This window comes from Mercenaria mercenaria, chromosome 18 (assembly GCF_021730395.1).
Source record: "Mercenaria mercenaria strain notata chromosome 18, MADL_Memer_1, whole genome shotgun sequence".
Classification (NCBI taxonomy): domain Eukaryota; kingdom Metazoa; phylum Mollusca; class Bivalvia; order Venerida; family Veneridae; genus Mercenaria; species Mercenaria mercenaria.
Window position 1 is genome coordinate 27007712 of NC_069378.1, and position 23310 is coordinate 27031021.

The 23310-nt window shown below is 33.8% G+C and overlaps 1 protein-coding gene across 2 annotated transcripts in view; it reads right to left on the minus strand.

Moving 5' to 3' along the window:
• Positions 1 to 359: 359 nt before the first annotated feature.
• LOC123538059 (cardioacceleratory peptide receptor-like) overlaps positions 360 to 23310 on the minus strand; it is a 53615-nt gene continuing 30664 nt past the window's right edge. The window contains exons 2-10 of one of the 2 annotated variants that reach the window (XM_045322022.2): positions 21807 to 21945; positions 20476 to 20579; positions 19383 to 19476; positions 15184 to 15329; positions 14744 to 14885; positions 6691 to 6756; positions 2110 to 2196; positions 1576 to 1762; positions 360 to 1012 (exon numbers count right to left, since the gene is read on the minus strand). In XM_045322022.2, coding sequence (XP_045177957.1) covers positions 412 to 1012; positions 1576 to 1762; positions 2110 to 2196; positions 6691 to 6756; positions 14744 to 14885; positions 15184 to 15329; positions 19383 to 19476; positions 20476 to 20579; positions 21807 to 21945 — 1566 coding nt within the window. In that variant the 3' untranslated portion in view covers positions 360 to 411. The remainder of the gene's footprint in view (positions 1013 to 1575; positions 1763 to 2109; positions 2197 to 6690; positions 6757 to 14743; positions 14886 to 15183; positions 15330 to 19382; positions 19477 to 20475; positions 20580 to 21806; positions 21946 to 23310) is intronic. The other variant, XM_053529997.1, reaches the window with a different exon arrangement.

The window sequence follows — 23310 nt, forward strand, 5'->3', positions numbered from 1 at the left end:
CCTTCACATCCGTGGAGTAACTGTTCGCTATTCAGTCAGTTAATTTTCAGTGTAAACCCCTTTGAATAATAAATGGTAATGCCCAAATTGAATGATGGACCAATTCGTTATAGAAATTAAGCAGGGTAAAGGTTAAAGGCACGGAATAATGTACGAAATAAATGGGCCAATAGCCTGCAAAAAGAATTTAATATACAACAACTCTTTCAGACAATGATATCACTTATGAATATATGTAATAATTGTAGGACACTGGTGGTTATTAACATCAGTAAAGGAATATATTTACTTTGTTTAAGTTTACTACATTGCACAGCAGCGCAGAAACATCGACAAGAAGAAATCAAACTTTTTAAAATTTATTTGTAAGGAAAATGTATGTTATATTCATTGAAAAGAACATTTCGAAAATCAAACACACACTGTTGCCTCAACGTCGATTCCAACTTCTATTATAGCGAATTGCGATCCATAGACATCATTTAAGCGTCCATGTTCAGACACATTATTTCTACTTCTATTGGCACCGTTTACATGTACCTTATTTTCAGGTTCATCCTCGATTGGAACATCACTCTCAGAACAATTCTTCTCACCTTTGGATCTGTATGTTTCTAAGAGAATAGTCTCCTGAGCTGTCATTTTTCTGTTAACTAGGGGTAAACCAGACGGTCGTCGGCGATAGAAACATTTGGATTCAGAAGTTGGAACAATTGGTATGGCTTCATTGTGAGTCACGTGATTTTCTGTTTTCATAATTGTTCCATTTTGCGAGGCAATATTCGGCGTGTGCGATGAAATACGACCAATTAGGTTATGCATATCTCTGTATTTTGGATTAGATTTTAAAAGATATCGATAGCCTTGTTTTGACACCGAGACATATTTACAGGATGTGACGTCAATATTAGTTTGCTCTGAAGTACGTTGTGAGCTGCGAAAGGTGAAATTCCTCCGTTTTATTCGACACTGACAAAACCACTTGTACACAGAACCAATACACGGAATACGCCTGCAAATACATAAACAATGCCAAACATGCAATACCAATGATGTTACAGGGCATTTTTAAACACATGTACATTCATTCTCTTAATACATTCATAGCACATCGTTATTTACCACGTTTGATTCAGTTATAATTTATTTACAATTTTTGTCAATATGTGAAAAATAATTATATTCGTTATATTATTTTAACTTAAATATATATATACCTGTTAAATGATATCGCATTAAAACTGTCTTGGGAGCTGAATTAAAAATGATTCCTCAGATACATGGAATGTGTTTACAAGTAATAAATATGCCTAGTGGTAGAGTGTCCGCTTCGATTTCGGGAGGTCATGGGTTCGATCCCCGGCCGCGTCATATTTAAAACGTGAAAAATGGCACCAGTAGCTCACCTGCATGGCGATCATCATTTAAAGGGAAATTAGCTTCTCTTCACATATACCCTCGTGGCGATGGATTCCGTCAAAAGTGACCTATCTAGTGATTCCTGCAGGTTGTAGAACTTGTTTCACAATCGAACCAAAATATTTTAGTATAAACTAAACTAACAATTCAGCTTACCTCAGATTTTGGCATATGCTGGTTCCAAAGATTCCATATATAATAGGATTAGCCGCTGAATTTATAGGAGCTAGACTTTGGACCAGTGACGTCACGGCATAATGTGTAGAAGATTTTGGTTGGTTCGAATTTGAGTAGACATCAGTCAAGTTGAATACAAAATAGGGGCACCAGGAAAACACAAACACTGAAATCAGATTAAACACTAAATAACTAAAGAACATCTTAAGTCAATAAGGAACTAACACTTAAAGTGGGATGACATATCCTAATTCCAGTACTTAAATTGAATTTCAACTAAGTCATATATTTCCCATATTTTTTCACATGCAAAACAATTTCCTCGAGGCGAATCTCTAAGATAACACTAATGACATGAAAAATATCATATATTTCGGAAAGTAGTTGTAAAAGATTGAAAAGCAAAGAGCACTGATGACTTTTTTTTTTAATTTATTGTAAGCATTGAATGATGAAATACGTAACTGCATTTAATGACGTCACTGAATTGAAAAGTTTAAGCAAAGTACTTACCGCATACAATTATGAGTGTCATTTTAATAGTCTTTATTTTTGCCTGAGGGATGATGCCTTTATTTCCACCGTCAGCCGCTTGAAATTCTAAAAATAGTTTAGGAATAAATCTGACAATGTAAAGAGCTATACATTGCAAACTAACATTTAATTAGCTGATTGTTGAAATAGAAAATGTCTCTTACGAGTGGTAATTAAGCTGACACTTATATCTGAAAACCTCTTGATATCTTGAAATTATTTGCTGATCCGACGATATAAACTTTTAAGCATAATGCAGTTCTAAAATTGCAGGTAACTAATACCTAATGTAGCAATTTTATAGAAATGTAAAAATGTCAAATACGTGTCAGATGAAGCTATACAATGACATAAGCATGTTGCAAATTTGCAACAGACATATGTATTTTGAACGTAACACTTGCTACCAAAACAGTATTTAGCGTACACGTGTTGTTCAAATCATACAAAAATCTTCTGTCCCGACTTGTTATAAGTCAGTTGAGTCATGATATTTAAAATTGTACCACTTTAAAACTACAGATGTATCAGATCAGAAACTGATATCTTCCGTGTTTGTTTAATCAAATAGGCATCTTGGCTTATGGACAGCGACGTCTTCATGGCGTCAACTTTGTTTACATTATTTCTCAAGATCAACTTTTATTCAAACTATAAATTATACTGAAAAACTTGTTTTACATCAACAAACAGTTTACGTTTGAATTAAGTTTTTAATACAATACGCACGTGTGGTAACGTTATAATGTATTCAACCGATGCAATAAATATTATACTATTTGAGCCGTGTCATGAGAAAACCAACATAGTGGGTTTGCGACCAGCATGGATCCAGACCAGCCTGCGCATCCGCACAGTCTGGTCAGGATCCATACTGTTCGCTTTCAAAGCCTATTGCAATTAAAGAAACCTTTAGCGAACAGCATGGATCCTGACCAGACTGCGCGGATGCGCAGGCTGGTCTGGATCCATGCTGGTCGCAAACCCACTATGTTGGTTTTCTCATGGCACGGCTCATTTTGTCATTTGTTTACCTGGAAATCATTAACTTGTGTTCAGCGCCTTATTTAGTAGGTCAATCATTGCAGATATATGTTTGAGTTCACTTTCATGATAGGTCGAGAAGGACAAAATTCTTATCTACTTTAAGTAATAAGGCGGTTTATTTTGGTGTTTTCCAGCGTTTGCATTGTACAATGTTTTTTTCTCTGATTTCTAGACGCTTTATGAAATCATTGTTTATGCCATAATAGTATGACAAACCTAGAGAAAAGTATCGATCATTTATTTCAGACAGTTGGACTCATTAGGCACTTAATGATAGGAAATAGAATTGTGATGATGCAGATATTGTGTCATTGCCTGTACCACGTAATTACGGTTATCAAAGTATCTCTAATGTTATAATGTGTTTCATCAAAAACAGTTAGTAGTGGATAGGTTACTGTTTCATACGCTGACACTTCTGACATATACATAACGGGGATTGGGGAGGGGAGGAGTTCCGGACCGGGTGAACGTACTTATATATCTGTGCATGAAATTGAAAATCTTATTGAAAAGTTAATATAGTTTTTGATAATCACAACTGTCTTTTATGTACAAAAGCAACAAACAATTCAAAACTTTTAACGTTAAAACATTTCGTTTAAAGTCGACAATACCAATGTAAACACTATTTACACTAAATTTGCTGATATGAAAAAAAATTAGACACGTATAAAACTGTTTTTGACCAACAGTGACTCAAGTAACCTGCATAGTCACAACAGAGTACGTCATTTTGTATTTACATGTATAGAAATAGGCTGCAAATATGTGTAGATAGATTGATAGTTTATTAACAAAAGGTTACAAACCCATGAGTTAACATATAGCATATAATCATATAACATTTGAATAGTAATGTCCATGGCGTTGTAAAAATAAGTGATTTTACATATACACATAAACTCAGATGTATATCTATGCAATTTGACATATTTTTAAACAATTGTCTTGATCAGAAACAGTTCTGTCAATTAACATGTAACTCACTGAACATATCAACGACAAACTAAACTTTTTATTAGATGGGAAACTACATAAACATGTAATTATCTGGATAAAATGTCAGGGGAAAAAGTGTTAAGGGTAATAAATAGTTTTACGAAGTTCAAAAGACTTGTATACAAAGGTGGACAGTTTTTTCAAGGTTGAAATGTTTTCAGTTGATAACAGTTCTGTAAATTTTGGTATGTCTGGGTTTTTCCAGTAATATTTATGTATATACTTCGCTCTGATGTCTTTATACAATTCACATTCTAGTAAGAAGTGAAATTCGTCCTCTAGGGTATTACATATAACCCATTTCCTATCATTTCTTGGAATTTTGCTCGGCTTGTGCCATCTGCCTGTTTCTATCACTAACTTATGCGCTGACAATCTCAGTCGAGTTCATGCTATTCTAAATTTCATTATATAAATATTATCTAAATAAGACTTAAAACCGAAGGTTGAAAACAGTTTATAAGAAGAAGCTCTTGAAGAATTCTCTAAAGATGCATTCCAGTGTTGCATGAAATCATCTCTTATTCTTTGTTTGACGGTTAGTAAAAATAAAGTATGTATAGCGGTCAATACTACTGTCCATGTTTGTAAAAATACATCTTTATGGCCTTATTTTACCAACGTGTTCTAGTTCAGAATGGCGGACATATTAAGGTACAGTATTATATAATAGAAAGAGTAGGGTTCACGAGAATAATTACGCCTTCTCGAAATAACCTCATTATTCGAGTGGCCACTACGCTTTCTGTTTTGTATCATGGTCCGCCAATATGAACAACGCATTCGGCTACTAATTTTGATTGACAAGTTAACATTCCATTTTAAGCGTTGGTACTATCACGTGACAAGCGTACCCTAACTGAAACAGAGAACGGTTTCAGAAAGTTCAACATTTCCCTACAGTATTCTATATGTAGGCGGGACCTAAGACATGTTCTTATGTGCTTATAGCCGCACCTCTTCCTCAGTTGAAGAATATTACAGATAGAAGTTAACAGTTATAATGACATTGCAGTAAACCACGATACAAGTTATATTAGAGGACCACAGAGATAAATTTCATTGCGAATATACTTTTGATTTTCAAGAAAAAATAAGAAAGGTTGTAATATTTGAGGATGAAGACTGCAGTGATAGTATGAACAAAAGTACTAGGTAATACCGAAATAGCGATGTAATTTTGATGTTATTCTGCAGTAAACAAACGTAACAGGACATACTTCTCTTAGAAATCATACAACCCTATATTTCTCTTAAGTTTTGCCAGCTTTAAGGTTATGGATGAAACAATGTTAAGATGTGTAATCTTAAATGTGTCTGTGCGACAACACTGTCAGCATTGCAGATTGTGTATAGACTATAGAGATAAAATGACCCAGATCATCAACACCTATAGGCATTAGGGCAGAGTTAAATTCCTCTTGTAAATGTAAACGAGCAGCCTTTAAAGTGAGTTTATCAACCATAAGCAAATAATTTAACTGTATTAAAAACATAAATACAGGTAAGTTTATATTGTTCAGAAATTAAATCTGAAAGCAACAAGAGATATATAACACAATGTGTCATTCAATAAGTGACAACATCAAAGGGTCAAAGAAAAAGGGACAAGCAGAATTACATATTATTCTTATACAGTTAGTCAATCGCATAAATTGTAAAGCAAAAGAAAGAAAAATTAAGACCTTCTTGGTAGAAATCAGAGAAGTCAGCAATAAGTATCTTCATGCCACAGGTATCAATTAACTTGAATTGTACAAGGAACATAGCAATGAACACCAAAATGTTAGAGGTATCCAGTAACATGTATTTTATAATAAATGTGTTGCTATTGTTTTGTACAGCACTAGCTACAAGGGAGAACGTTGAAAAAAATTATGCATGCTCATACAAAAGATGTCAAATATCTTTGCATTAATTGCATAAACAACCCTCTTATTTGGCGCTGAAACATCTGAGTAGCGTTGTTATGTTTCTGATAAGTCTTTGTCAATTTGCCGAAAGGAAACAGACGTAAGTTGTCTGAATAAATGCCCAGTCTAAACATTGGCCAGATACTAAATGAAGAAACATTCATATGTACAAGAAACGTCCCGTTCATTATAAACAGTCATTTAGATAATGCAATGTTTTCGTAGGAAAAAAAAAGTATGCAAATTACACTTATTTGTGAATCTCTCGCAACTTTAACATGTTCTTTGTGCATTACTATTAAAACCAATGATGAAGTTTGTGCAGCTTTAATACATAAACAAATTGGATAATATTTCATCATTAATTGTTATCAATAATCATGCCTAAAAATTACATGGGTATTAGATAGTATCAAGCATTAAATGGAAAAAGCCCTTGTAATAAATATTAAATATAACTTTGTCCTAAGTTTTCTTATTTTGTGTTAATTTATTTTGTTCTTGATTGAAATTAGATGTATTTGAATTGTTTTATTCACAGTCACATAGGGGTGACAAATTGCAAAACACAAAGCTCATACATTTAACGACGGATTACCTAGATCCAGTCTTCTGCAACCTTGCACGCTTTCAAACTTATAGCAGTGATCATTATTCGAAGGTGCTACAAAAACAAACAAAAAATGCTCTGGAAGTAAATCGATGTTGCTCATTGCAGTCCTGGAGCGGTCTTCTGCGCATGTCCGGAGGTGATTACCAATTGGAGCGCAGGCAAAAATATAGAAATAGTTGCATGTCCGCACGCATTAAGTGTACAAAATGTATAATATACAGACTAAAGCTTAGGGTTAGTATAAGACCATAGTTACAAAATATATACACTAAAGATACTTTTATTCAAATAGCTTGAATCCGGTATATACCGGAGTCTGTAATTTATCACAGGCGCTCCAGGTCTTCAGTGAGCCACAGTCCAAGTAAATACACGAACAGTACCATAAACATATTATTTGGATATTAATCAGGTTTGGAATTGCTTACACTTTTCATAATAGTTAGTCAGCCTTACGCCTATGTGTCACAAATTGACATACGGGCCTTATTTTATCTGTAGTGTAAATGCAGGTATTGCATCATCTTTTTGTAAATTTTTGAGTTATTGAGGTAAATGTCAGATTTCACGCATAAAATACCTCTCATGTTTTTCTGTATTTCATAACTTAAATTTTCATATAAATTTCATTAAATTCTGTTCAGTAATAAGAAAGTTGATATTTTATAAACTTCAGTAATTCGTGTTTTTATCCCCAAAACCACTATAATGGGCCTCAAATTGTCAATTTCAATTCGCGCCAAAATAGTCAGATTTCCCGGCTATATCGTGGATCCCTTGAAAATGACAATAGTCATAGCTCACGGCTTAGCCGTGAATCCCATGAAATTTAGTATTTGGCGGGACATTACCCTTTAAATAGACTGGACTAGATATGCCTTGCGCACACCACCTTCCGACATTATAGACGAATCTATGTCTGAATTATTTTCTTGCTAGAAATTTATGCTCGATCGAGGTAAGAAATTTATTTGTTAGATTTTTGTATGATTTTCGCATTACGATTTTTATTTGGTAAATTTTTGTTCATTCTACAGAATTCTGTAACATTTACTTTTCGGCATGTGATTTTGGCTAGTTTCGGTATGTCAGGATAATTTATTAAATTTTTCAGACTTTTGTAAATTATTTAGAAAGAGGAGTCTAAACGTTTCGTTTATATAAGATGTTAGATTTATACTGAAATTTGTATCGTGATAATTGTAAAGCACTGTTTCAAAAACTTATGTCAAACATTTTGTTAATTATGGAACGCCATTACTGCATTGTATTGTTATGTTTAAATCTATATGGCAAGTCTAGTACCATGTATGTAATATATTATTGTAATTTGTAATTGTGTGCCAGTCTATAGCACATCTAATTAATGTCCGTTGTAGTGTATGGCATTAGATATTATATGGATGCCAACTATCATATAACGTTTGATTTATATTGAATTTTGTTAATTTGTAGTTGTAAATAATAGCTGCAGTTTATCATGTCCGTATCTATAATGTTTCATCATATACTTTTCATATCATTTCATACTTTAACTTAAGTCTTTTAAGTAAGTAATTTTTGTAATAATGGAAGTAATTAGTGACGTATTTTAATAACTTGACGTATGAACTTAGTAGCACATATATTTTGTATAAGTAGCACGTATTATTTATGGGAGCCTACGGAGGTATGGTGTACCCAAAGAAGCAGTTTTATGCCCTGACTTATTTGTTTTGCTATGGTGCTTACCATATGTTATATATTTTAGCTTCTTCCGCCAGACAATTTTACCTGGTGATGTCATAACCCGGAAGTACAATGCCCGAGGTTCACTTGTCTTCACTCGCCTGGATGTGATATTCCCAGCGCAGAGCTTTCGTCCCATGGTTGTGCCGTAAACCGCAAAGACGATGATTTTTGTTATCCTCTGAAGTCAGCTCAGGGATGCAATCACCTACCACCATAGGAAGCCAATACGGAATCAACGTATTCACGGTTTAAAGGGACTAGAAGATATGTTGTCATATATTGTTTGTGCTACTTAAAGTTCACAATTAAATTAAAGACCTGTGTCACGTCAGATTAGAATGGAACTATAAGAACTTTTGTATCTAGAGATACTGAACTTTCTTTTTTTTTCTTTCTTATAATCAGTTTTTTTTTTTCATATCATCTATTTATTGTTAATAATCATCTTTTGTAAATAAATTTGTAAATATTGTAAAGGGTGTTGATTTGTTCTGATGGTTACTGTCGCCGGTACGGCCTTTCCTGTCACACTATGAAGATGTTTGTTTCATTGTCTCTTAATATAGATTTGAAATGTTTTGTGTTGATATGTTCTTAAGTGTATCCAGAATTCCGAATTTTATGCATGGTACGAAAACAAGGAAGACTGCTAACTTAGTTTAAAGAAGTATATAATTATCATCAGCAACACTTAAAGTTGGTCATATGCGCATCGTACTGCACAAACTGTGTTTTTGGTGAATGTTTTATAAAAGCAATTTTCGGTTGCTGTGCTTTAAAATGTGTTAAATTAACGATAATGCCGCATAAGTATTTGAAGCTGATGCTTTAAAAATAAAGAAATCGGACTAATAAGATAATAATTCTTTTCTTCAATCTTCCACGCAATGATCTCCCTTACCTATAGGTAGAGATTTCTGAAGTTGAAGGGAAGCAACTCCTGCGTTCTGTTCGACTTTTTTTAAAAAGACTGCCCCAGTCAAAATAAGAGAAGTCATATTTGGAAAGCTATTATTTCGTACTTGTAACAGGAAGAGTTTGGTGTATTGGGTTAAAAGCTATAATTTCCTCCATCCTTTTCACACACACACACAAACACATCTATTTTAGCTGGATTTTTACTTTAAAAGATCAGTTCTGTCATTCCGTTAAAATAAGAAGAAATTACTATAATCCTTTTGATTACACATCAAGAACATAGTAGGCTATGTACATACAAGCACAGACATCTCATGCATTCCAATTTTTAGTCCACGGAGTTTGTTAATGTTTGATAGATAGCTACTTATTATTTATATTATTAATAACAGAATCAATTCAAATATATAAATGAATATTCAAACATTTGAACCCTAAAGATGAAGGGAAACAGTATCTAGCATTAAACATGTTACATGACTTTTCTTCGAAGAAAGAAATAAGTTCATTTCTTTAACATATGTTGATATTTGTACGGCTTTTCCTTATCGGGATATCTAAAATATCCACAGTTTCAGGCTGCAGTTTTCACTTTGTAACTGTATAAACATTTGTTAAATATCTGTTCCATAAAAAGCTTTCCACTTTTCCGCAAACTAACACACTGATGTCGAATAAACTATATTTGTTTCTTTGTTTTGGGTTTAACGGCGATTTCAACAGTATTTCAGTTAATATGTAACGGCGGGCAGTTAACCTAACCTGTGTTCCTGGATTCTGTACCAGTAAAAACTTGTTCTCCGCAAGTAACTATTATTTCAGACACAATGTATTTTATCAAATCGTCATGGAGAACATTCGGCCCGCCCGGGAATCGAACTCGCGACCCCGCGATCCGTAGATCTGCGCTCTCCCTACTTAGCTAAGCGGGCGGGTTGAATAAACCGTGTGATCTTTGTACTGTTCATGTGCAGATCATTTCGTCAAAAGCTGAGCTACAAATGTTTTACGACTGAATTAAATCAATTCGAATAAGGCACAAGAAGTGTTCCCAGTTTTGCAAATATAATTTTGTTTGTTCTTCGGGCTGATCTGTTTTCTTACAGCATGCTTTTGTACATCCAAATCAAAAGCGTGTGAATAAGATTTATCTGAGTAAATAATTGTGATATTTCATAACACATTTACAAATATAAATTTTTCGATTAATTACGCAATATTGCGCGTCATAAAACATGCAATTTCTCAAATATGAACTTTGCGATCAAGAAAAAAAGGCTTCTCTGAGATGAATGCGTTTTCAATATGTCATTATCAATTTTTCGCTTTGCTTCTTTCATACGGTTGTAAATATTAAGCTGTTACCATGGTAACTGTATTCCGAATCCTATATCTGGCAGGTAGTAATGACCGCAAATTAGGAAAATTTGATTGAAATAAGCAAGAAAAGTCTTTTATCTTCCACTTTTGGAGTGATAATAAAGTCTTGTTAGCTATTCCGTCTCTGTAAACGGTTTCATGAAATGTATTCTCCTAGTTATTGATAAGTTAAGCAAATGTCAATAACGCTGATATTTCTTTACGTTGTTCACTGTACAAGGTTTGCTGATTTTGCTTTTAGACTTTATAGAAAAAAAAGTACACATCACATCTGAATAGTTAATGATACCTGAATTTTTTGTTAGAGGTGCTAAGAATCTTCTTGCATAATATACCATAAATGGACCACTGTTTGATACATCAAAGCGTAAAAGTTTTTTTCGTAAATTGCGGCCTTTAAATTTGCAAGATCAAGATATAAATTACACATCATTTTATTGGTTTCCGAGGATGAAAGAAAGATCTTATTTAATTTTAGTAATGTCATTTTATGACCTAAATATCCGTTTGTTGTTGACAATGTAAAAAAAACTTCAGGCAAATCACAACATTTGTGTAAAAAATTTCACCGAACATTTTAATGGAAATATTGCTTCTATATTGGCTAAGATATCCATTCCGCGCAGGCTGACCATGGTCTGCACTGTTCGGTATTCAGTAAGTAAATTTTCAGTGAACACCCTTTGAATAATAAGTGGTACAGCCAAATTTGAATGATAGATCAGTCCATTTTAGAAATTTAGTAGGGTAAAGGTTAAAGATAGGTCAGGGAAAAACCTTGTTACGGAAAAGGAAAAGTAATTCAATATGTTCAGACCCGTGAAATAACGTCTAAATTATATTGCCACTTGGAATGGAATTTATAGATATTATCAATGTGAAACCATTTGTTTGCGTTTATGGGGGGATGATTTAGAATACTAGTACAAAGAAACATGAAACCAAACTTTCGATAATAGTTTTCACTTTTGTACATATCTGTTATTCACTCAAAATCTTTTGAATTAAACCTCTGCATCCTCCCTCCTCTGTACCCTTACACTTCCGTAACCTTACACCTCTGACCCCTTACATCTCTGTATCATTCCACCTCTTAAGCCTTTGACATCTAATTTTTCTTTACTTTTATACCTTCGCACCCTTACATCTCTATTTCCTTCCACCTCTGTACCTTTACACCTCTGTACATTTTCACCTCTCTGTACTTTTACACCTCTGAACCCTTACACCTCTGTATCCTTCAACCTCTGTACCCTTACACCTCTGTACTTCAACACCTCTGAACCCTTACACCTCTGTATCCTTCAACCTCTGTACCCTTACACCTCTGTACTTCAACCTCGACCTTTAACCTCTTACTTCACTCTGTACCTTACACCTATGAACCTTCACCTTCATTATTCAACCTCTGAATTCACTTCTTACACTCTGAACATTAACTCTGTATTTACGCCTCTATACATGTCCACCTCTGAACTCTTCCGCTTCTGTACCCTTACACCTCTCTTCCCTTCCATTCCTGTACCCATTCACCTCTGAACCCTTTCACCTTTGTACCCTTCAACTTCTGTATCCTTCCACCTCTGTACTTTAACACTTCCGCCTCTGTACCCTTTAATCCCCAGCAAGAGATACATTTACGAAGTTTATACACGTATAAGAGTGCCAAGTCTCAGCAAGCTGTAAATGCTTTTGTCATAAGGAGTGAGGTGCACATGAAATGCCTCAGAAAAACAACAACAGAATATCTCGTTTTAATAAGAATAGAGATATTCGTGACCTAAATCGGTAACTGTCAGCTTCGCGTGTATAACATGCAACTGTCCATAAGAACAGAGAAGTTGAAAACTATAACTTGAAGCTAGAATAATGATTTGTTGCGTTATTTTTCTCTCTTAAAAGAAATGGTATACACAATAACAAAACAAGACGTTCTAAACAGATAGTTCACAACAGTTACTGTAAAAGGAACGAACAGACATCGAAAAGAAGTACCAAATACTGCAGAAAGTCACACGGAAACAGATACTAGAACATATGCAAAACATAAACTATACCATGAAGATATAACGTATTACAGAGTAACATAAATGTATCCTCTTTAAGATCATCAATACAGTGGTCTATTTACAATATTTAAATACTTTAATACAACCATTTGGTAAAGTTCTCTCTTGTAGAGTTTGAATTTCCGGTAATTGCGTGAGAAATACTCGTTACTCTTAGGCAACTTAACGAGAGTAAGTAAGTAATATTAATTCAAATTTTATGTAATTTTAACTCTTAACATGCTGGTCACGATTAATTCTGCCTTTGCGACCATGACCTGCACTGTTTGCCAGTCAGTATCTTTTTTATGTGCACGCTTTTTTACAGATTGACAAGTTCATTATAGAAATTAAGCAGGGTAAGGGTTAAGACACTCGTATAAAAAAGATGTGATTTAGAACGATTTATAAATAGAGAACAAAGAAAGAGATGTATTGATAGGATTTAGATTCCATCATCACCAAATTATCTTTCAAAGAAAGTGCATGCAGCGAACCGACTAAACATTGATCTGGTGTTACATATAGTGTTATAGTGTGCTTCTCTGGGATTTTAATGTTTCAAATGATGCAGAAGAGTCATGTCATGCTATATGAAACATTTATTGTTTAAGGATAGTTTTATCAATTCTTGAATGCGCGACGTGTATGTCTTTTAGCTCATAAGCAGAAGGATTTATACTTTTGTAAATTACAAATTTTACTCTTTTTTTTTTTACTTATAGATATTAATGACCTCTGTGGCCAAGTGGATTATGTCACTGACTTCGATTTACTTTCCCCTCACCGCTGTTGGTTCGAAACCTCACATTTAGTTTTGAATGTGTCCCTGTAAGGACACTGGCACCAGACCAGAAAGAAATAAAAACACTGTACATGTTATACCCTACACCTAGGTATACTGTTAGAATCATGGTCATAAAAGGGAAAATGTACTAACCCTTTTCAATCGCGCATTTCTCACCTGAACCCCGCAGTTCGGTAAAAGAGTACAATGCATATTGAACAAGTGGTAATTTATCTTCTATCGTGCACTAGTCACATTGTCTCAAATCGTAGATACACTCCGCATATTTTATGCTTTCGCAAACGTTCTTTGATAAACTTCCCTAATGCACTTCTGTTCTAGACGACACGGCCATCTGCACATGTTAGGCGAAATGTAAACAAACAAATTACAGAATATTATAAATTTTAACAGCTATACAATGGAACTCGAAATGATGAATGAAAGTATTCTTAAAAATGATTTTGAATTTGAAATCATATATCGGTACACATTTTTATACGACGATTGACATACATTTCCGTATCAGCCAATCAGAATAATTTTGTTATCTAGACATTAGGGAGTTTTTTTTGCGTCATTGATAAAAATATAATCTACATGAAGTGTCTCTGTGATAAGTGCCTGCAGCACGATGTATGATAAATTACCACTAGTTCAATATCGTTAAAACCCATTTACAGCGCATTGTAGGTGAGAAATGCGCGATTGCAATTGGTTAGTATATTTTCCCCTTCACGACCAGGGTTCTGATAGAATAGGTAGGTTATAACATGTACAATGTCATTTTGTTCTGGTCTGGTGTCAGTGTGTAAGAAGACCATGCATATTGCCTTACGAAAGGCTTGTGGTTCTGCCATGGCACCCATTTCTGTCTATAAAAATGCCAAGGAGATCTCCTCGGATCTTCCTCCAACATAAAAATGTCGATATGACTTTAAACTCAATAAAAAAAACAATAAAATCAATCTTAATCTGATATAAAATAGGCATAATGTTTTGATTAAAAAACTTCAACAAAATTACGTCTTTAAAAGTGAATCTTTCATCTTCCATTTCTATGTTAACTTGTAAATTGCATCATATACTCAATCCTAGCAATATTATAAGCATGGTTGTTAAAATACTCAGCAGAAACTATCTAAGAATCTCAGTTCAAGTTACATATACTTACTATTTCGACACGTGGAAGCATTGAAAGCATTATGGAAGCCACGCCCTTTGTCCCAGATGACGAAAATAATGATACCATAGCATACGATGATAATAAGGGCAGGGATAATAAAGGCTGTTAATGCTACAAGTGTTGTATAGAGCTGAAATAAAAAAAATAGTCAAAATAACACGTCTGCTAAAAGGCGTATGTAATGTAGACCATGATGAAAATCTCACTAGACGCACTAAGGCGCTAAAATGTTGAAATAAAGACTTTATATTCCAGAAATAAGCATGGTAAATTAACTGAAATTCATTAAGATCGTCACTTTTTTATTGACCAAGTTTTCAGTGAAAATCAGGAAAATGTTTAATCGAGTTTATACTTGAAACATATTTTATTGTTGTTTGCAATTATATCTAACAGAATAATAGCAGTCTTTAATAAAATGGTACTACCTGCCAGTGCCAAGTTTCGTGTAAATTCATGATGCAGTACTGCTTTCCGCTGGTATGATCATATGTATCAAACAGCAGAAATGATGGTACTGACAGCACACCAGATGCAATCCAGGCTGTATTTACTAGAGCTCTCACAGTAGTCGCTAAAGACAATTATAAACATCCATGTTACAATAATGCTAGATGTGTTTCAATAGGACACTGGTGTCCCCACTCCTGTCACTGTATGCATATTTTTGGCTAAGTCACGGGTTATAACTCTGGTCTGGCTATATGTAGTCCCAATTAAAACACCAGGTGTACAACCTGATCACACGCTAAATAACAATCCTTTGAGGTTGAAATACTTTTTTTCAAAATATGCATGACACAAATTCGGACGGACGGATGGACGAACAGACGGACCAACAAAGACAAGTCTATGTGCCCCCCCCCCCCCCACCCCCCCCCTTCCAAAAAAAAGAATAAGGGGGAGAAGGGGCACAAAAACACTCAACAAAGCAACATTTTCAAAACTTAATAACACATCGCCGATCAGTATGAAAACCTGATGATTTTATTTACAAATGGTATAACAAACAAAGCAGTATATAAATCCACTAAATATATTTATGTTATGAAATAAAAGAACCATTCAATGCAATATTTAAGATTACAAGGTAGATCACTTTCAAAAGACTATTACAATATCTGCCTAGCTATCATCCAAAGCAGTCTATCATTTTATTAATGATTTATGATATCTATATCTTTTATTATTTACGTCTTATTCTTTTTAAGTTCTGCTAAAATCAACTGATTCATTTTTTTTAATTAGTAAACACCTCTCTTCCATTTATTGCCTTAAATTTAGATTACACTGACATTTCACCTTTAGTAGTGTGTTTGGCATTGTTATATATGCATATTATTTAGATCCCATTGATCTGAGTTACAGTTATTCAAACATTTGTTAGCTTTGAAACTATTCACTATTTTTTTGTTTTTCGTCCCGTTTTAGTAAAATATATCTGATTCTATTTAACAAAACTTATCATAAATTCAATTTAATGCTATTTATGATAATGCAATTCGATTAAGTCGGTGTTAAGGTGATTCAATGAATAAAATCAAAACGAAGATATCCTTTGGAAGCACATTCTCATCCATCAGAGGTTCGTCAAAATCCCGAGACGAACCTCTGATTTATTTCCATCGTTTGGTGAGCATGCGCACTCGTAATTACTATCGGGAGTGGTTTCAGCCAATCATTGTTCGCCATTATTTGGAACTCCGAATTGAAACTTCAAAAAATATGTAAACAAGATACTTGCTTACGATGGATAAAGGCTGTATTCCATGATTGCGATAAATAAAGATTTATTCCTGTAATTCGACGTTAAGAGATTTACATCAAGAAATAATAATATTCGTCGTAAATGGACATCGTATTCCCTCGATAATATGGGAAGGACGCGATCACGCTTTTCACGGACGATTTTGATTGGTTCGCTACGATTTGTCGCGAAACGACGCTGATTGGCTGAAACGTTTTACCTGTATTGTAACCAAACCATAAATATCGGCGAATTGTGCCAGAGGTTCATCCGGGGAACCACGGTAGACCTCTGGTATGCGAGAATGTTGGAAGCATAGAACGTAACTAAGTAACTAATAGGGGACTCGGTTTGACCGAATTTCTTCATGAGAAGTAATGAAATGTGCAACACTCCTCAGGCTTCCTCTAGCACTGGCTTAAGTAGAATTCTATAACTGTAAAATTGATATGCGTCTAGATCCCAAAAGACCAGAAAATGCAACAATACTGAGCCTATTTAGAAAGGAGTTTTTTTTTCTTTTACAGTCACCAGATCATATTTGAAGACTGCTGTTATGACATTTGATAAGGGGGTCCGATCTCTGGAAGTACAGAATGCAACAAAGCAAAATAAATGCATTTAAGAAGTTTAGATAAGTAACATTTATTTGCTTGATAAGATATCATGTAAGTGCGAAATTTAAAGAATTAAATAATTTAAATGCTATTGTTTGTGCGTTTAGACAGGTCTATATCACATTGAGACTTCATGCATATTCATGAATCGCGCAAGAGTTTCTTGGATGATTTAGAAAAAAGTCCAATACCCGTCTAAACATATCACAAACACCCTTCAATGCTTATATTTACATTTTTACAGTAGGTTGCTTCAGTAAGAAGTGGTTTACTTTCAATGAGTAATCAGAAAATCAAAATAAAGGGGAGGATATCGATCTTATCAAATTCTCGATACAATATTCAAAAGACCGCCCATGTAAAAATATTATTTGCCTTCCGAGAGAAATATAGTAAAAATATCCTAAAATCCAAGAAAAACTCATAAAGTCATACCGATTAAATTCAATTTGATGTTTAACGTCAGAAAAAAAGAGGTTTAGCTATAACTTAATGTCCATTTTGGACTGTTATGTCTAATTTCAAAAGTTTTTTTCGAACGACGGCATTTTGTTCACTTTTTGTGAATGACGTCCGCTCGTGCGTGCAGTCTCGCGGAAAAGACCATTCAAAAGTTTTTTTTGTTTTTTTTTTACGTTACGAAACATAACATGAATGTATATATTAAGAGATTAAATATTAGTAAGTTCTCCAGATACTGGCAACATGCAATGCAATACAAATGTCCGATTCCGTAGTTCGAAACGCAAGTCTTCTCATATCAAAAATAATGAGACATCAAAACTGAATTTACGTAGTTCTATTGATATTTGTCCAAAAGTAATAACAAAAGTGTCAAAGAACTCACTAGACTAATAGCTTGTCTGCCGTTTTTGTAATTTTGAGATGGTTCATTATGTGGTTGTCGTTTTTGATTTCCGGCATTGTCTTAAACTATATTGTTCGTAGAAAATCGTAACAGGAGCAGCGTAGCTACTTCTGCAAGTCTTTCCGCGCTGATAATCAGTGGTGTTATTAATACATTCGCCGTTCGTTGTTAAAAATGCAATTCCCGTTATTTTAACTCTGATGCAAGGATAGGATGGCCACACAATATTTAGAGGACCTTGTCTGTTATTTCCTCCAACTGCCCACTCCTTACAGCGGTTTCTACTTAAATTAGTTATAAATTAATAAAGAATATTGACATAAAACTGCTCAGATTACTGCAACTAAACATGAAATATAGCAGAAAAAATCTGCTTGACTTTCCTATTTAAAACATAAATATTTCCTAACGAGACGTAGAGGTAGTTTTGTCTGAAAGTTTTGTAAAACATTGTCGTTGTTATTTGTCTAGAATACAGAAGATTTTTTTATCACATATCTGCATTTAAATTTATTTCAGTGGCTAGACATAACCTAAATGTGCTTTGCATGTTATATAATTCACGAATTGATAATATTAAACCAAACTCATCTGCAACAGACTTTACTTTGCAGAGGAAAAAATACTATCTTTGTGTTGAATAAATGAAGTAAATAAAACATCTTGATTTAAATATCTGTCAATGCAGCTGATACCCATTATTATGTCTATAATATACATATTCAATCGTATTTTTGAGCTTTCTTGTTGTTGAATAAATGGCATGTGGAAAAATAAGGTTACTTTGATTGTCTTATAATCTATGAAAACAATCAGTAAACAAGTTGAAACACCAACATCAACAACCATTGGCAAGCAAAGTCCCTTAAAAATGGCACAACTGTAACTGAAATTAAGGATTATTCCAAATAAGGGATCGTTTTGATTAATGACAGAAGGAAAGTTGTTTTTTCTTTGGTATACCATAACATTTGTAATATTGTTCAAGATTAAAATCTTATTTTATGTCTAAGTTTTCAATTATACAACACAATATGTAAATACAAGATATAACCAAGTATATATATAACAAGTCAGAAAAGCTCCCAAAATGCCTGAAACTAATTTGAATGTCAACCCAAAGAAAAAAGAGTATTCTTTTGAATGTCGATACCATTTTCCCAAAGACAATGACTCAACTGTATAATATTCTGTTAAGAAAAAATAAACTACGATATACCAATATTTAGATTAAGAACTTTTGTAATATCTACACATCGGGGGTAAGGCCGATACACAGAAACACAGCTGTGTTTCTATCCCCGTCTTCATCACTGCTGACAATTTGCAAATGTTATTACGAAACTTTGTGAAATTTACCCTTTGTAAACGATCTAGGGTTAAAAGTCGTCATACCTTTTCTAGTAAAGTTCATTGGTCTAGCGATAGCATCCACTCTATCAATGCTTAATGACACTATCATGAATGTTGAAGCATACACCACCAGCACCTGTCAAGGAAACAAGTTTGTTTGTGTACTATACAGCGTAAGTGAAACAAATCAAGTGCAGAACTGACCTTTGACCTCCAGGCTTGCAACTATTGCTAAAACTCTTGCCAGCCTTTAAAACAAGAATTTACCAAAAATGTCACGCTTTAAACACTCGAGATAAGTATTCAAAGATAAAGAGTACACCGATTTATTAACTTGATATCATTACCTAATTTATAATTTATCTAGAGCATGTTCTTTTTTGTATAAAACACTACACTCTCCATGATGTTACTACAATAATACAATCTTCTATCACTGAATAAATCAGTTATCCGTTACTTCTGTCTTACTTAGGTTATACTAATATGTTTTTAAATTAGATTTGTGGTTATGAATGCTTCAAGCTTATTTGAATCACTCTCGAGTCCGCTTCCTGGAACACCGGCACTGGTTTCATATGAAACGATGTGGTCCTGAATCAAATGGGGCTTCAACTCGCAAGTCCTGGGTTGAGAGGCAAACGTGGTAACTACGAGACCACCGCTCCCCTTCTATTTTGTCTTGATTGAAGCATTGATTTATGTGAATGGTTAATTTACCTTTAATCAAATACATAATGTAACTATTTTAAAATGAAGCAAGTGATTCCTCTGCCTATAGTACAGGGTAATTATTACAAACGTAAGGGCATGAGGGATAGATGACGCATGACATTGTGTGCTTTCCAAATCTCATTTCAAATGCCTGATTCAGTCCAATTGCAAAAATATATATGGAAAACATAGTCTTTAAACAAATCTACCGCCGCTCAATAGCAGCGTTAATGAATTAAGATCACAAAGTCAATGTTTGGCGACGCATTTCTTTAATTCATTCAATATAAGAAGTTATACTTTATACGTAAATATGTAGGCATATGAACATCAAACACACAAATGGAAACGTAATAGCAATTTCAATATACTACCTTTTCAATTGTAATAATTCCTTGTACATCGGGATAATATACTTTACCTGAAGGAATCTGACAATTTTGCAGAGCGCAGGTCCCCCATACCATTCAACAAGGCAACGTTCGGCAATATCTACTGTGACATGAAAGACTCCAACTGTCAAGTCTAAAATTGAAATTCATGATAATGAGGGATATTTATTCTTTTAGTGTTAGTCCGTTCATTTAAAGGGACTAACCCACAAATTTCAGGCGAAAGTAATTTCTCTCAACAATCCATAAAAAGTGAGTTTCTGAAAGTGACTAGTGGTACAAACTTATTGACAGATTTGAAAGATATTCTTATAAATAACCCAAAACATTGTGCAGAAGGTAGTAAACCGTTGCAACGCTTTTGAAATAGTGCAGAAAATTTACATTCTTCTTGTATTTTTAGCAATATCTAACTTTTTTTTCATCCACTTTTTTCACTGTGATATATACATTCTATGCCAAAATTGATGGAAATGAACATGTTGCAAAATTTCACTCAAACTGTGGGCGAGTAGCTTAAACACAGGATGCAACAAGTGAGGGTCAGCTACAAGTGAAATATCAAATCTTGTGTCATGGAAAACAATATCTTTTTACTTTATTAGTAATTTAACTTCCTACCCATTTTATGAGAGCAAATATAAGTAAAACTTATGATGTCATATGAAGCGGTCAAAGAATTTTTTTATTAACATCTTTGAAATTTCCTACTTAAATCCTTAACTGTTGCTTTGATTTTCATCATTGAAGACTATGACAAAAATTTAAGTTTCTGTTTCGGAATATTTATGCGCTAAATGGCATATTTTAGTAGCATGACATAAGCAATGTATTTGTAAATGATAGCAGCTCAAGGGAATTCTTTCATTTCAATAGTTCCATAAAGCCATAGAATTAAACAATATATTTCATTCAATGAAACTGTCATACTTTTTAAGATCGTGCTGTAAAATGTGACTGCCACTGAATAAACCGATTTCAAATACATACCATGTCTCCATTTTTAAAAGTTAAAACGTTTTACAAATGGCTTGATAATCGATTACCGAAGCAATTTATTCTTTTTAAAAAGGTCATTATGCCGTAGAAACCCACGATAACTAAATGGATTAAACACAAAGCATTATTTGTTGCATGTTCAATGTGTATGTTTATTACCTTCAGTTGCAAAACAGACACGAACTGCAAGCATCCATGGTTGCGCATGTTCCGATTTACACTTTATATCAATCTTAGATTAACGGGCATATATGATAAACCATTCTACAGATATATATAATTCGCCCATGTAACGATATACCTACTCTTCATGGACAATGTCAACAAACTGATTTTGCAAAAAATAGAGATAAAGTCTTACCAGAAATTGCTAAATTCACTATGAAGAAATTCATCCTAGTTTTTCGTCCTGTATTAGACAACCCAATGGCAACAAGGACACAGACATTTCCAAAGACGATAAACACAAAGAGAACAATGAGGATGATCAGTTGTGGCACCTGAAATGAAAACGATTTGACTAAGTATTGGTGTTTAGGCAAAATTTTAAAGGCTTTACATACCTTGTTCCAAGCAAGTTTGTGCTGGTTACTGTTGGCTTTGGCCTTATTATATTTTGACAAATTCTGACATCCAAAAACAAAACTCTAATATAAGCTAAAAGAGTGCTGAGAAACTGTTTGGTGACAAAACGATCAGTGAAACCTGTAAATTGTTCTGATTAAAATTGACCAGTCCTTGGCTTTATGATACAAATTAGGAAAATATTTGAATAATTTGAATATATTCGAAATTAAAGATTTGCTTTGTGATCTAATTTTTGCTATCATGATATTAATTGATAAATCTAAATAACGGCATGATAAATCAACGAGCAGAGTGATGAGTATTGATTAATGGACAAGATTTTGACAAAGTCCTTATCATTTTTTGCCGTTTGTTTCAACTACCACTTTTTATAAAATTCAGTTCTTCCCTTTGGGGTAAGATTTCATCACTAATATTTATATGTAAAGATTTGGTAAACCTAGTAACCACGCGGTTTGGCGCTAAATCTAAAGGCACGAACTCTCAGAAGCGATTATCTCCCCTAGTGTTACACTAATCATGATATGCCCATCATCCGTCTGCATGTTTGATTTTGAATTAGCAATATAAAAATAATGTCCGATCAACTTTATACAAAAATACATCTGATGGATTGCATCAATTACGCATTTAATAAAGTTAACATAATCCGCTCATCTGATAAAACTAAACTATTTAATGTTTTCAAAGATTTTTGCTCTTTTGGGATTATTTCTTTACGAAATTTCAGACAGTAACGATCAAAACACATTAACACCTGGTTTTGAATTCAAAATCATTTTAAAAAGCTTCATAATAAATTGAAGGAGATCCATTCCTAACATTAGACTGTAAATGGTGAAGCTTTTTAAAAGTAGTTGACAATTTTGTACTAAGTTTAACCCATCCACAGTTTAACACCCCGCCGTTACATAACTGAAATACTGTTGAAAAACGGCGTTAAACCCAAAACAAACTCAGACAATTTTGAATGCTGACACTATTGTGAGCTGCAGGGTTGTCACGGATCAACTGGAGACCGCAAAGACCAGTCCTTGTGACACATTACATGTACTTGTTGATGGATATTTGGACCGATCCAGTTACAACACCCTTCCCCTACATTGGCTTATTTTACGATGAGTGGTTCTGGCGGTGGTTGGTGCGCTCAGTGCTCCAAGAACGTCTTCTTTTATCTTCTAATATTTGAAATGATACTTAGCATAGATACTGAAGGATTATTGCCTGCATCAGTTGTTTCTTTTACTCTTAGTTTCTTAATGTTTTCTGAAACGTTT